The 13919-nt window shown below is 58.2% G+C and overlaps 2 protein-coding genes across 4 annotated transcripts in view; both read left to right on the top strand.

Moving 5' to 3' along the window:
- Positions 1–803: 803 nt before the first annotated feature.
- On the top strand, positions 804–2894 carry TNFRSF13C (TNF receptor superfamily member 13C). Of its 3 annotated transcripts, none has more exons than XM_032270167.1 (3): positions 804–1399; positions 1574–1807; positions 2330–2894. In XM_032270167.1, exons 1-3 carry the CDS (start codon positions 1264–1266, stop codon positions 2515–2517), a joined length of 558 nt encoding a protein of 185 aa, XP_032126058.1. In that variant the 5' UTR covers positions 804–1263; the 3' UTR covers positions 2518–2894. The 3 variants fall into 3 exon arrangements, with proteins under 3 accessions (XP_032126058.1, XP_032126061.1, XP_032126060.1); XM_032270170.1 differs by having other exon boundaries at positions 805–1399; positions 2372–2894; XM_032270169.1 differs by having other exon boundaries at positions 805–1399; positions 2333–2894.
- A 9576-nt stretch (positions 2895–12470) lies between these two features.
- The window catches only part of SHISA8 (shisa family member 8), a 5727-nt gene continuing 4278 nt past the window's right edge, over positions 12471–13919 (top strand). Inside the window, exon 1 of the mRNA XM_032270166.1 lies at positions 12471–13460. Coding sequence (XP_032126057.1) covers positions 12931–13460 — 530 coding nt within the window. The 5' untranslated portion in view covers positions 12471–12930. The remainder of the gene's footprint in view (positions 13461–13919) is intronic.

Raw genomic sequence — 13919 nt, 5'->3', positions numbered from 1 at the left:
ACTTGGGGACCCCAAACACTGGGGAGCAGAGATAGACAGGAGGGGCCCGAAGTGAGACATGGAGGTCAGCAGAGGGGGACACATAGCCCTGGAGGAAAGGAGTCGGGGTGAGTGGACCTCCCTCCACCACAGTCATAGGCCCCTTGCTCATATGCAGATCTACCAGGGTGCTCCCTGCTCAAAGCCCCAGTTGCTCCCTCGTGTCCCCAAGCCACAGTCCAAGCTCCCTAATGTGCTAGATAAAGCCCCAGTCCAGCCCTTCAGTCCCAGCACTCCCTGGACCTCCTGTTTGGGTCTCCAAGCCTTTGCTCCCGCCTTTGGCCTTCACCCCCATCTGTGCCATAGACCTTACTCCATCTGGCAAACACCTCACCATCACCTCTTCCATGAAGCCTTCCAGCCCACTTTCCAAGATGACATGAGCTAGTGCCCTTGCTGTGAGGCTGCCTTCCCCCATCAGCACAAGTGTGAGATTCTTTCAGGGCAGACCCCCTGCTACTTGGACCTGGTACAAGTGTCTGATGTCAGGCCAGTCATGGTGGCTCATGCCTATAATCCCAGCACTTTGGGAGGCCCAGGTGGCAGATCACCTAAAGGTCAGGAGTTCGAGACCAGCCTGGCCAAAATGGTGAAACCTCATCTCTTCTAAAAATACAAAAATTAGCCAGTGTGGTGGCGCACACCTGTAGTTCCAGCTATTCTGGAGGCTGAGGCAGGAGAATCACCTGAACCCAGGAGGCAGAAGTTGTAGTGAGCCAAGATCACCCACTGCACTCCAGCCTGGGTAATAGAGCCGTTTCCCAAAAAAAAAAAAAAAAAAAAAAAAAAAACAAGGGGGGTGTCTGATGCCCCCAACCAGCTCTGTCCCAGAAGGGCACAAGGATTCTCTAGAGGAGGAGACAGGTAGGTGGTGGAGATGACTGGGGAGCACCCGGGGCCATGGAGCGGCCTTGGTGAGGCGGAGTGGAGGAGCCACTCAGAGGGGTGTCCTGGCTGCAGGGCCCATCCCCCTTCCTGCCCCAGAGGAGGCTGTGGTCTGGCCCCAGCCATGTCCCAGCACCTAGCAGAGGGCTCGTCCAGGCGGTGCTGGTTGAGTGGCTGAATGGGAGAGGCCCGGGGCTCAGGGCCCGAGGGAGCGCGGTCCCACCCAGCGGGCCGGGGGCGGGGCAGGGCTGAGTACTCCGCCCTGCCCCGCCCCTCAATTCCACCCTGGGAGCCCCACTCAGCCGCAGTCCCCAAGGCTGGTGCGGCGGTGCTGGCACCATGAGGCGAGGGCCCCGGAGCCTGCGGGGCAGGGAAGCGCCGGTCCCCACGCCCTGCGTCCCGACCGAGTGCTACGACCTGCTGGTCCGTAAATGCGTGGACTGTAGGCTCCTACGCAAATCGCCGCCGAAAACAGGCAAGGGGGACCCACGGGGCGCGTGGCGCTGGCAGCGACGGGGAGGAGGAGGCCCCAGTCGCCGGGGGCTTAGAGGGCTAAGAGGACCCACCCAGGATCACCGCATAGCCCTCACCGCCCCCCTCCCCGCTGTCCCTCCCCTCCCCGGCCAACCTCGCACCTCCTCTACTGCAGCAGCTGGAGCCAGCAGCCCTGCGCCCGGGACGGCGCTGCAGCCGCAGGAGTCGGTGGGCGCGGGGGCTGGCGAGGTGGCGCTGCCCCTGCCCGGGCTGCTCTTCGGCGCCCCCGCGCTCCTGGGCCTGGTACTGGTCCTGGCGCTGGTCCTGGTGGGCCTGGTAAGCTGGAGGCGGCGACAGCAGCGGCTTCGCGGGACGGCCTCGACTGAGGCCACCGACGGAGACAAGGACGGTGAGTTCCGGGTGTGGGGGAACCAGTCCAAGCAGGGCGCAGGGGCTGGGGTTGTGGGGACGGCCTGGGGGATGATGCAGGGGGAGAGAAGGGCTTTAAGGGGGGACATGGACGGAGAGCAGAAAAGTGTGCCCTTCGGCGCTCAGACTGGGCACCGAGACATAATCCTGCACCTGAACCCGCGGTTGGAGCCAGGAACAGCTCTGTCTTGCCAGACGCCAGTGTGAGGAAGAGACAGGTCTCGAGAAGGGGGTCCCTGTCTGAGGGAGGAGTCTGTCCTGCCCTCTTGGAGTCTAAGAAGCTTGGGTCCTGCAGGGTTTGCCAGACTGAGTCCCAGCTCCCCAACTCCTTGCCCTGCCAGCTCCCCACTGGCCAGGCCTCTGGACTCAGGGTTAGCCTTGTGCCACCCCCTCCCTGCCCTGCAGTGAGCTTCATTTGACAGAGGACTGCTCCTCCAGAGGAGGCTTCTAGAGAGGGAGGGAAGTCTGTGACCCAGTACTGAGCCTCTGTCCCCTTGGCCAGCAGCCCCAGAGCCCCTGGACAAGGTCATCATTTTGTCTCCAGGAACCACTGATGCCACAGCTCCTGCCTGGCCTCCTCCTGGGGAAGACCCAGGAACCACCCCACCTGGCCACAGCATCCCTGTGCCAGCCACAGAGCTGGGGTCCACTGAACTGGTGACCACCAAGACAGCTGGCCCTGAGCAATAATAGCTGGCAGGAGGTGCCTCCTGGCCTCCCTCCCAACCCCAGCCAGGGGTTTGGAAATCAAATTCAGCTTTTCACTCCAGCATGCACCTGCTTTCTTTCTGGGACCAGGCTAAACCCTGCAGAAGCACAGACAGTACCGACCACAGCATTCAGCCAGCATGGACTTTGGTGTGCTCGCCTTTGGCTTCAGACCATACCATCTCTGACAGCCCTTGAAGGTGGTAGCCCAGCTCCTGTGCCTTCGAAAGGTTGGGGCGCTCTGAGTAAGAGACTTCTCTTTTAAAATGGGGACGGCACCATTAAGCCAAACTGAATCTGAAAAAAGACCAAGTGGGAGGATACTTAATTTGTAGTAGTTGGGTGTGGTTTTTTTGTTGTTGTTGTTGTTTTTTTTTGAGACAGTCTTGCTCTGTCGCCAGGCTGGAGTGCAGTGGTGTGATCTTGGCTCACTGCAACCTCTGACTCCCTGGTTCAAGTGATTCTCCTGCCTCAGCCTCCCAAGTAGCTGGGATTACAGGCATGCACCACCATGCCCAGCTAATTTTTGTATTTTTAATAGACACAGGGTTTCACCACATTGGCCAGGTTGGTCTCGATTTCTTGACCTCATGATCCACCCACCTCGGCCTCCCAAGTTGCTGGGATTACAGGCATGAGCAACCACACCTGGTCTTTTTTTGTTGTTTTTAAGACAGGGTCTTGCTCTATCACGCAGGATAGAGTGCAGTAATGGGACCCTGGCTCATTGCAGCCTGGGCTCAAGTGATCTTTCTGCTTCAGCTTCCTGAGTAGCTGGGACTACAGGTACTCCACCTTGCCCAGCTGATTTTTTTTTCTTTTTTTCTCTTTTGAAGATGGGATCTTAATATGTTGCCCAGGCCAGACTCAAACTCCTGGCCTCAGGCCGTCCTCCCCAAAGGGCTAGAATTATAGGCATGAGCCACCTGGCCTGGCCTGTATTTCTTTAATACCTGTCCTCAGAGCTGTCCTGCTTTTAAACTGATGCAAATAGCAAAAGTAACCAATTCATGCGTTTGCTTGCTTTAAGGTTTAGTACAAGATTATTTTAAGAAATAACAAAGAATAGCCGGGCGCGGTGGCTCAAGCCTGTAATCCCAGCACTTTGGGAGGCTGAGGCGGGTGGATCACGAGGTCAAGAGATCGAGACCATCCTGGTCAACATGGTGAAACCCCATCTCTACTAAAAATACAAAAAAATTAGCTGGGCATGGTGGTGCGTGCCTGTAATCCCAGCTACTCAGGAGGCTGAGGCAGGAGAATTGCCTGAACCCAGGAGGCGGAGGTTGCGGTGAGCCGAGATCGCGCCATTGCACTCCAGCCTGGGTAACAAGAGCGAAACTCCGTCCCAAAAAAAAAAAAGAAAAAGAAATAACAAAGAATAAAAGATTGAGGTGGATTTTGCTAATTCTCAGGTAGCTGTATCCCAGGGTCAACCCTGAGACTGGCCCAATCTGCCAGAACCTAAGATGCCATTTTGACCCCAGTGGCAGCTTCCAGAGCCACAAGCCTGCACTTGGGAGGAAGTGTGCAGCCTCCAGGGCTGGGCTCCAAACTCGAGCTGAGGAGCATGCTGGCAGGCAGCTCTCTAAGGGTCCACTTGGGGTTCCAGCTGCTCCAAGGCACAGCACATTCAGCCATACACGGGGTATGGCCGGGACCTACAGGAGGCTCCTTTGTGCAGAGGCCAGGCAGGCCTGTGACCTTGAACTGTGTGGACATGAGGTTCCTTGAACTCCCTTCTCTCTCTGGCTTGTTCCCCTGAAGCACCGCCCCCCCTAGTGCTGGGGTCATTTGGCCAGTCTGTGCCAGCCCCCAGGTCACCTACTGTCACAGTGGAAGCTGCTCCCTCCTCTTACAAGGATGTACCTTGTTTTGGGGTCTGGGGACAAGGCCATCTCTTTCCAGTCCTGGACGACACTGCACAGCCTGCCTGCCCTCCTGCACAGGGTCAGACCTCCTGACCCAGATTCCGCCCTGGGCAGCTTCCTTCGAACTTGTTGCAGGTTAGCATCTTTGGAAGGGAGCACTGGACTAGGAGTCAGAAGGTGGAGTTCTGGGTACTGTTTTCCCTCTGTTGGGCCCTGGGCATGTTCTGTTCCTGCAGCAGATGTTTTCTGCCTGCCTCTCCTGAGCAGCCACCGGAGTCGCCTGTAGACCCCTGCCAGGCCTCTGGACTCAGTGCTTACTGTCCCAAGGGCCTGTTTTGTGCCCAGCTCAGAAGACAGTGACCATTCACATCCAGGTCTCTGCCTGGCTACTTGCTCTGTGAACCCATCTCAGATGCCCCTGCCCCCAGGGAGCCAGGTGACAGGGTGTGGTCAAATGGATAAGCAGTAGGTGTGGGAGAGGGCTGGTGGGGTCAGGCCCACATGGACCCAGCTGTCCACTCCCCTCCATCTGAGGCTGGGGGAGTCTGAGCTGCTCCTGGCCACTGTGTCTCCCACCCCATCTTCTGGACACCCCATCTCTCACCCCATTTTCTCCTGGACACCCCATCTTCTCCAGGACACCCCATCTCTCCCACATCATCTTCCTCTGCCCACCCCATCTACTACCCCTTTTTTGGCTATATCCGGGGTTAGCTCAGCAGGTGAAAACCCAGAGTGTGGGTGAAACCCCTCTGGGGCCCAGACATGCAAACCTTGGGGATCTCTCTGTCCCAGCTGGACCCTCTGGCCGATAGGAAGTTTCCCGAGTTCTCAGTTTTTTCTTCTGAAAAATGAGAGGTTGGATGTAAGGTTCTCCTCCCGGCCTGTGGCCCCCAGAGAAGGAAAGGAAGGAGCCTTAGATAATTCTCACATGGATTTCACAGATAAGGAGACTGAGACCCATAGCCGTCATATCGATACCTCATTTGATCTTCATAAGAGCACCTGGAGGAGGGGGGTGGGGTGTTTGGGTTTTTTTTTTTTTTTTTTTTTTTTTTTTTTGCATTCCAGGCTGGAACGCAGTGGTGTGATCTCAGCTCACTGCAACCTCGATCTCTTGACCTTGTGATCTGCCCACCTTGGCTTCCCAAAGTGCTGGGATTACAGGCCTGAGCCACTGCACCTGGCCCCTGCTTTAAAATTTTATGAAAAAAATGGAGATATGCATTTTGTAGACAATCTGCAAGTTTTGGATGGGAACCCATGATGTAGCCAGGAAAGAAATGACCCATGTCCAGTAACCCCAAGCCTGCAGTGTGTGTTTTTCTACATAATTGTAATCATTTCTATACATTAAATTCATGTCTTGACCATCATATTAATATTTGGTAAGTTTCTCTTTAAAGACTTTCCAATCACAATAAGCCTTTCAACATGGTAAGGTTTTCCACCTGGGCATTTGGCCATGTTGGTTTTGGCTGTTGAGGCTTCGAGTGCCTGTTTCCTTCCACATGGGCCTGTGCAGGAGTCCGAGTCCCAGCACAGTTGTTGCACCAAAGGCCTTGACTTTTTTTAGTGGGGAAGTCTTGCTCTGTTACTCAGGCTGGAATGCAGTGGTGCCACCTCTACCTCCCATATTCAAGCAATTCTCCTGCCTCAGCCTCCCGAGTAGCTGGGACTACAGGTGCCCACCACCACCCCCAGCTAATTTTTCTATTTTTAGTAGAGAAGGGGTTTGGCTATGTTGGCCAGGCTGGTCTTAACTCCTGACCTTAGGTGATCCTTCTGCTTTGGCCTCCCAAAGTCCTGGGATTACAGGTGTGAGCCTCTGCACCTGGCCAGGCCTTGACTTTTTTTTAAAAAAAAAAAAAAAAAAAAAAAAAAGGTCCCTGTTGGTCCAATTTTTCTCCTGAAAATCTGGACCATTTCACATCTATGAGCAGGGATTACATGGTCCAGTTTGCAGATATGAAAAGGGAGGCCCTGTGAGGTAAAGGAATCCGGCCCAAGATAGAACAGGTAGGTGGTGGAGCTGGGCAAACCCTGGGTTCCTGCCCCTGCCCGGCATGCCTGCCCAGCAGGTCATGGGCACACCCTCCTTGGGAGTGGAAGACTCCAGATGGATGCCAGGCCCCACCCCTTGGTTTCATCACCACTGAAGTATTTTCTCCCCAACCAGTCTCTTTTCGGTAAGAGGGATCCCCAGGTAGACTCTGGAAGGACTGTTTTTTTGGGGTGGGAACTAAAGGGAAAAGCCCCCCCCCCCACCCCGAGCCTGTGTTTCAGGCCAGCTTTTCCTTAAGGAGGGTCTGATTCCAACCAGGTCCCTAGGGCCCTGGCTGGTGGGGGCAGGGCTGGCTTAAGTATCGCTTCCTCCTGGGGCTTCCTGCAGGCCCCTTTCACTTCCTGCCTGGTAGCCAGAGGCTGGGGGCTCCAGGAGGGGTTGGGGAGGCCCAGCTGGTGAGGCCGGGGAGAAAGGCCTGACCCCTCACCTCCCTCTGTCTCAGAAGGGACAGCATTACCCCTACAAGCTGGTAGCATCTCCCTGGGCCTCAGGTCTCTGGACCCTCTTCCCCATCTGCAAAATGGACTCTTGAGGCCCACCAAGCTGTCCTTGGAGATTGAAGAGGTCATGTGATATGTAGGGACAGAGGGGCCCCTGCCATGGCCAGGGAACGCTCCCAGCAGGGAGGTGGGAGCAGGCCTGGTCCTGCCCTCATGACCTGGGAGTGGGGAGGAGATGGGGGTACAGCAGAAATGACAGCCCCCAATCTCTGGCAGAGTGGGGCACAATTGTGAGGAAAGAGATGCCAGTTCCCCACCCCTGTGCTTTCCTCCTGGGACTCCGGGGGTGCTCCAGTGGTTGGCGTTGGGCAGGGGAGGGAGGCTACTGGGGTCCCAGGAACCGGAGGAACCTTGGGCATCTCTCCCCCATCCCCTAGGCTGCAGAAAATCTGGGATCCGGGCTCGAATCTAGCGACTTTGGGGCAGGAGTCTCTGCGCAGTTCCTGCCGTCAGCCCGGCCACCACTGGCCCGGGGCTATTTGGGCGTGGGGCTTGGGAGGAGAGGTACCGCCGAAGGGTGACTAGAAAGGGGTGGGGTCAAGGCCCAGGAGCCAGGAAAAGGCGTGGGACCGGATAACGCGCGGGACCAAGGCCTAGGGCACCTACTTCGGGCTCCCTACTTCTGCACCCTCGGAGTCTGTGTCCTCACGTGCATCCCGAGCCAGGGGGCCCTGAATGCGGCCCATGGCCCTGACTCAAGAGCGAGGCGCAGGTGCAGGACTCCTCTGCACGAAACTGCGCCCCAGGAACTGGGGGCCTGGCGGGGAGGGCGCACCTGTCCTCATGCACGTGCTGTGGCCTCCGTGGAGCTCCATCCACTCTTGGTTCCCACTATGGTCTCGGTGTCCGCTCCAGATTCAGATTCGCACATTCACTCAGGGCTTTGGAGGGTCCTGGAGGAGGAGCTCGTGGGGGCGTTCAGGCAGAGGGACTACCTGTGTCAGCTGGAGTGCGACTCCCTGAGACAGGGCAGGGTGCGGGTTGGGGAGAGTGTTCGGGGGCAACGGGACGGGGAGCTAAACCCCAGCTTCCAGCCTCATGAGCCCGGTCGCCCCCTGCCTCCCACAGGCAGCTGGAGCCTGAGTCAGAGTTGCCTCTCGGGAGAAAAAGACAGCCATGCGCCCTCCCTCCAGACCCCCTCCTGGTACCAGCATTTGCACCAGCAGGAGCCCAGAGTCCCCAAGAACCTTTGTTTCTTGAGTAACTCCATCACTGAACAAACAGAGGTGAAATTAGCTTAGTAATGAAGCCTTGGAGGCTTATGGGTGGCATCCAAGGTCACCGTCTTCTCAGTCTGGCTTCAGTGGGTGCTCCCACAAAGCCACATGTACCTGGCTGTTTCTTGTCTGGGGTCCACTGCTTCTCCCTGTAACCCGGTGGAGATACCGGCAGCCCATTTTGCAGATGACAAAACTGAGACCTGGAAAGGCTGAATGGACCTGGAGAGTGGGAATTCCAACCCGGTCAGCCTGGCTCCAAAGTAAAGGATTAAAAGCTGGGTGCAGTGGCTAGCACCTGTAATCCCAGCACTTTGGGAGGCCTAAGCAGGCTGATCACTTGAGGTCAGGAGTTGGAGATCAGCCCTGCCAACATGGTGAAACCCCGTCTCTACTAAAAATACAAAAATTAAGCCAGGCATGATGGCTCACACCTGTAATCCCAGAGCTTTGGGAGGCCAAGGCAAGCGAATGACCTGACGTCAGGAGTTCCCTACCAATATGGTGAAACGCTGTCTCTACTAAAATATGGAAATTAGCTGGGTGTGGTGGCAGGCACCTGTAATCCCAGCTACTCGGGAGGTTAAGGCAGGAGAATCTCGAACCGGGGAAGAGGAGATTGCAGTGAGCCCAGATTGCGCCATTGCACTCCAGCCTAGGTGATAGAGTGAGCCTCCATCTCAAAACAATAAAGTAAAATAAATAATACGTAAAAGCTCTAGGCATGTGGGGCTGGAAACGGCATTCAAAGAAGGGAGGGCAGCCTGTGTGTCCGGGCAGGGGGCAGGTGTGCCTGGGTCAGGCGTTGGTGAGGACCCTGTCGAGGGGTAGAAGTGCTTCCCGGGTGTGCTGAACTGGCCAGAATGTGGATTCAGGGCTCAGAGTGCAGGTTCCAGGCCAAACCCTGCCCTTCCTGGCTGTGTGCTGGTCACAGCAAGTCACTGCCCCTCTCCGAGTCTTGAGTTTCTCTCTAGGAAATCCCAAACCTCCTTTCTCAGAACTCAGCAGAGCTGGCAGACTGGGCACTACCGACACCCACCCAGGCAGTGCTGAAGGCATTGAGAAATAGACACCCAGACAGAACAGCAAAGTGGGACTATCTGGGGGCCAACAGCCTTCCAAGCTGAGAGCCTCAGGGGCTGACAGCATTCCAGGCTGAGGGCCTCAAGCAGCTGCTGACCCAGGTATTTATTCTCTCTGAACAGGTGATTATTATGAACCAACAGGTGTTCTGTGTTTTCTCATAGAACCAAGATAAACTAGGTAGGCAGCTGGTGCCTGCTTAACACTGATCAAGGACAAACTAGAAAGTGTTCTCCACGAAGGAGCCACGGCGGGGGGGGGGGGGGGTCACATATCCTGTGCTGAAAGAATTGTTTTCACCGGTGTATGATACACATACCCTGCTTTGCTACTTTAGAATACCCCAAGCAGTTTTCCACTTGAGAGGGCCGACATTTTCCTTGCCATTGTTCTCAGCAAACAATATAATTTATCATACATGTTAGGACTTGTCCCAAGAGGTCACCCACCATCTAAAATGAGGACACTGATTCCCAGCACAGGATGTTCATCTTGTCCACACCTCTCAGGGCCCCCATCCTTCCACAGCCAGAACTGGGCACCAGATGAGGGCCCAACATGGAGGAAGGCCGTGTGCACACAGGAGCATGTATGCTGACACGTGTGTGCACACATGCCCACTGTGCAGGGAGGGCCCTCATAGTCATGCTAGCCCTGGACATGCACACTCTTGCTTTCACTCAAGCACGCTCAGACACCCGCACACTGGAGCTGCCAGCACTGGGAGCTGGGGGCGGGGCGGGTGCCCTTCAGGAGCAGGGATTCGGCTCCTCTGCCCGCCCCGCGGGGCTCGCTGCAGATGCCAGGGGTTATTTTAAGCCTGGATCAATGGATGAGTTTTGGTGACACAGGCTTGGTGGTAGTGGAGGGGGGTAGGCAGAAGAGATAAGGGGTGGGTGCCCTGGAGCCTTGATGTGGTGAGAGACCATGGGGTCCAGGGCAAAGGGGTCACTCCTCGGCCAGGCTGCTCCATCTCCATATCCCCTCACGAGGCACATGGCCAGGCACCTGGGGCAGTGTCAGCTGAATGGGCAATCAGATCCCAGGACTCAGCCAGTCAGGGTCAGCTGGGCTCTGTGTCCGCAGTTGCCCTCTCCTGCTGCCCTCACTCCCTGCGGCCAGGTGTTCCCATGGAGAGGAGAGGGTATCCAGTGCCTGGCACAGACTCAGTAGTTGTGGGTACTTATGGCTGCTGGCTGACCACTGAATCGAATTGAGATGGGAAGGAAGCCGTGTGTGCATGTGCGTGTGTGTGTTTGAGGGGCATTGGGGGTTGCACATCAGTCCCTGGGAGGGACTGTAATCCACTTTCTTCATTGGACAAGTGACTGTCACTATGTATATGTATTTGAAGGCCTGATGGGGTCAACATGAGGAAAGTACCCAGTGCCAGGACAATGGGGGCAGGAGGGGGCCCAGGAAGGGACAGCATTGGGACACTTGCTCTGACCCAGCAGGGTCACCCTAACTTGGAAGAGGCCCCAGTTCCAAGGGGGCAGAGACAAGCTTCTTTCAACTGAGTGCCCAGCAATGGGTGGGAAAGTTGGGAGAAGTGGCCACCCTCAGAGCCACTGCAGCCTCCAGGGCAGAGGGTGGTGGGGACTTAAATACCAGCGGTGCGGGTTGTGCCACAGATTCCATTTCTAGCAGTGCCAAGGAAGCAGGAAAGGATGTTCCAGAAAGGAAAGCTCTGAAGCTCTGAGAAGAATCACAAACAAAAAGTTTAAGGATGGCAAAAAGTAAACTACAAACCAGTTACAAGCCAGCATGGAAAGTATGACATATTTTAGTGTGGTGGTCTCTGGTGATGGGATTAAAGCAATTTCATTTAATTCCTTTGTTCATCTGTGTTTTCTTCTAAACTGGTAATAAGGCATCCTTTAATGAGGGTGAGGTCTTCAGGGCTGGATGGTAAGTGTGTGTATGTGTGTATGTAGGTATGTGAGCAGGCTGTCTTTGGCCAAGGCACAAGGAGAAGCTGTGCAGGGGATGGGGTGGGGGTGGGTGGGGAAGTCACCTCCTCTTCCTGTCTGAACCCACTAATACCTGAAATCAGCCTGACAGGCCCTCATGTCAGGCAACAGACTTGATCCTCCTTAAAATGTAAATCCTTCCTCTTCTTCTCCCCCACCTCCTCCACTTTCATAAGCTCTTCCCAGTTGCTGAGTGAAGGACGGATGGAAAGGGATCCAGGAGGGACCCTAGGGAGTCCCACTGCTTCATCTCACAGAAGCTAGATGCTGCAGCCCTTTCGTTCAGTTATTCATTCAGCAAATGCTGGCAGGGGCCCGAGCTGTGCTGCACACTGGGTGAATTGCATGCCCAGTCCTTGCCCTCCTGCTGTTTCCATCTGGATAGGGGGAAGTTCCATATCGACCCCTACCTCCTGAAAGGGGCAGATTATGAGTGTGCCCTCCAGGAAGAGTTTTTGATGTTAAGATGAGCTACTGAGGCAGGGAGAAGCCAGGCACAGCGGCACCACCACATTCTCCAGTTCAGCTAAACTCGGAAAACACCACTGGGCCGTGCTGGGACCAGGTCCGAGCTCCTTACAGCCCCCACACCCTTCCCCTTCCCCTCGGTTTGTGAAATGACCTGCGGTTCGCGCAGTGCAGAGGTCTTCCTCTTCCAAGCCTTCCGTTTCCAGGGCGGGGGAGAACCCAATCTCCCCCTCCACACACCTGGGGAGGAAGCAGATCGCGGGAATGCATCAGCCTGGCCGTGCCCGTCGACGCGGGGATGGAGACATCCCGGGACCCCAGCCCAGCGTTCGGAAGGTTCTGCAACTGAACTCGCGCCGTGGGATAAATCCTTGGCCCTCTGAAGCCGCGCTGCCAGCGGGACAGATGAGAAAATCGAGGCGCCGAGAGGGGAAGGGGTCCTTCTCATGTTATGATCAGAAGGAATAGAGGGGACAGAAGGAGATGGGAGGGTGGTTCTCCCCGTCCCGGGGCAATTCCGAGCTGCTTTGACCTCCGCGCCTCGGTCCCTGCACCTGTTAAGACAGGGACGCTCCAGTCGCAGGCCCTAGAGTTGATCCCCGCTGAGCGCCCAGTTCAGAGGAATGTTTCTGGGCAGCCTTTGGGGAGGGTCCCCTGTGGGGCGCCCTGGCTGCGCGGTCCCTGCTGCCCCCTCTCGCCCCTCGCGGTGGCCGCGCTCCTCCCCCCGGCTCTGCCTCCCTCCCGCCCTCCCTTCTCTCTCCCTCCCCCGCCCGCCCGAGCCCGCGCCGAGCCCGAGCGGGAGCCGGAGCCGGAGCAGGAGCCAGAGTGCGGGCTGCACTGAGCGGGCGGCGGGAAGGCAGCGGAGTCAGGCGGCCCGCGCCCCCTGCTAGGGCCAAGACACGCACACCTACTGGACCGGGAAGAAGCCGGGGACCGCGCGCGGGCGAGGATCTGCCGTCCAGCCCGGGGGAGATCCCAGGACGCTGACCGAGCAGCTCGGGTCCGAGGTGAGCCCTGGCGGAGGACGCGCCCACCGGAGGTGCGGCCTCGGAGCTCTAGATCCAGCCCTCCCGGCGCTGGGGTCCCCAGAGGAGGCCGACGGCCGAGGCGGCGTGCGCTGGAAGCCGGCGCGATCCCTGCGGGAGCGGAGGAGCCGAGCCGCAGGGAGCTGCAGCGCCCGGCCATGCACCGGGCGCAGTAGCGAGAGGCGCGGGCCCGATGGCGCGGGCCGGGGCGCTGGGACTGCTCGGCGGCCGCCGTCCGCCCAGGCTCCGGCTCGCGCTCGCGCTTCGGCTAGCGTTTCTGCTGGCGCGGCCGCCGTCGGGTCGCGCGGGGGCTCCTGAGGCGCAGGGGCCCGCGGCGCCCGGCACGACAGCCCCGGCGGGGGGCGACCGCTGCCGGGGCTACTACGACGTGATGGGCCAATGGGACCCGCCCTTCAACTGCAGCTCGGGCGCCTACAGCTTCTGCTGCGGCACGTGCGGCTACCGCTTCTGCTGCCACGACGGGCCGCGGCGCCTCGATCAGAGCCGCTGCTCAAACTACGACACGCCGGCCTGGGTCCAGACCGGCCGCCCGCCCGCCCGCGCCCGCGACACCGCGGCGCCCCGGGACCCGGGCCGCGAGCGCAGCCACACGGCCGTCTACGCGGTGTGCGGCGTCGCCGCGCTGCTGGTGCTGGCCGGCATCGGGGCGCGCCTGGGCCTGGAGAGGGCGCACAGCCCGCGCGCACGGCGCACGGTGACCAGGTGAGCGCGCGCCGCCGGGGACCACCCCCCGCCCGCTCCTCGAACCGCTCTCCCTGCCCGCTAGTTCTCCCAGTAGGCCCCTTCTCTGTTTTTTTCTGTCTCTGTCTCCCCCCCGCCCCACTTCATCAGCGAGACACCTGACACCGCCCTGACTCCCCTTGACCTTCCGCCTGTGCTGGGCGCTGCATCGCCTTCCCTCGCTCTAGTATCTTCTGGAGGGAGTGGGGGGCTGGGTAGCTTTGGACAGAGGGCACAGGGTCACCGTCCACGGGGCCACTGGCCAGGAGGGAGACCAGGCTGATGTAGTATTGGGTGTCTTGGGCACAGGGAAGGGAAGGGGCCCTTGGCTCTCTGGTTGCTCCTCTCCTGCTTCTCCCCACTCTTCCCTCCCCTCTTCCTGCCCACCTCCTGCCTCTCCCCTGCCCCCCCCCCCCCCCCCCCCCCCCCCCCCCCCCCCCC

The sequence above is a fragment of the Sapajus apella genome, unplaced genomic scaffold, assembly GCF_009761245.1.
Source record: "Sapajus apella isolate SASKATOON/1434 unplaced genomic scaffold, GSC_monkey_1.0 scaffold205, whole genome shotgun sequence".
Taxonomy (NCBI): Eukaryota; Metazoa; Chordata; class Mammalia; order Primates; family Cebidae; genus Sapajus; species Sapajus apella.
Note: the sequence above shows the minus strand (reverse complement) of the source record. Positions and strands in the feature narration are given on the sequence as shown.

Coding starts and splice junctions, on each gene's coding strand:
- TNFRSF13C (XM_032270167.1), top strand. CDS start 1,264: ATGAGGCGAGGGCCCCGGAGCCTGCGGGGCAGGGAAGCGCCGGTCCCC. Junction 1,400..1,573: donor CAAATCGCCGCCGAAAACAG/GCAAGGGGGACC, acceptor CCTCTACTGCAG/CAGCTGGAGCCAGCAGCCCT. Junction 1,808..2,329: donor CACCGACGGAGACAAGGACG/GTGAGTTCCGGG, acceptor CCCCTTGGCCAG/CAGCCCCAGAGCCCCTGGAC.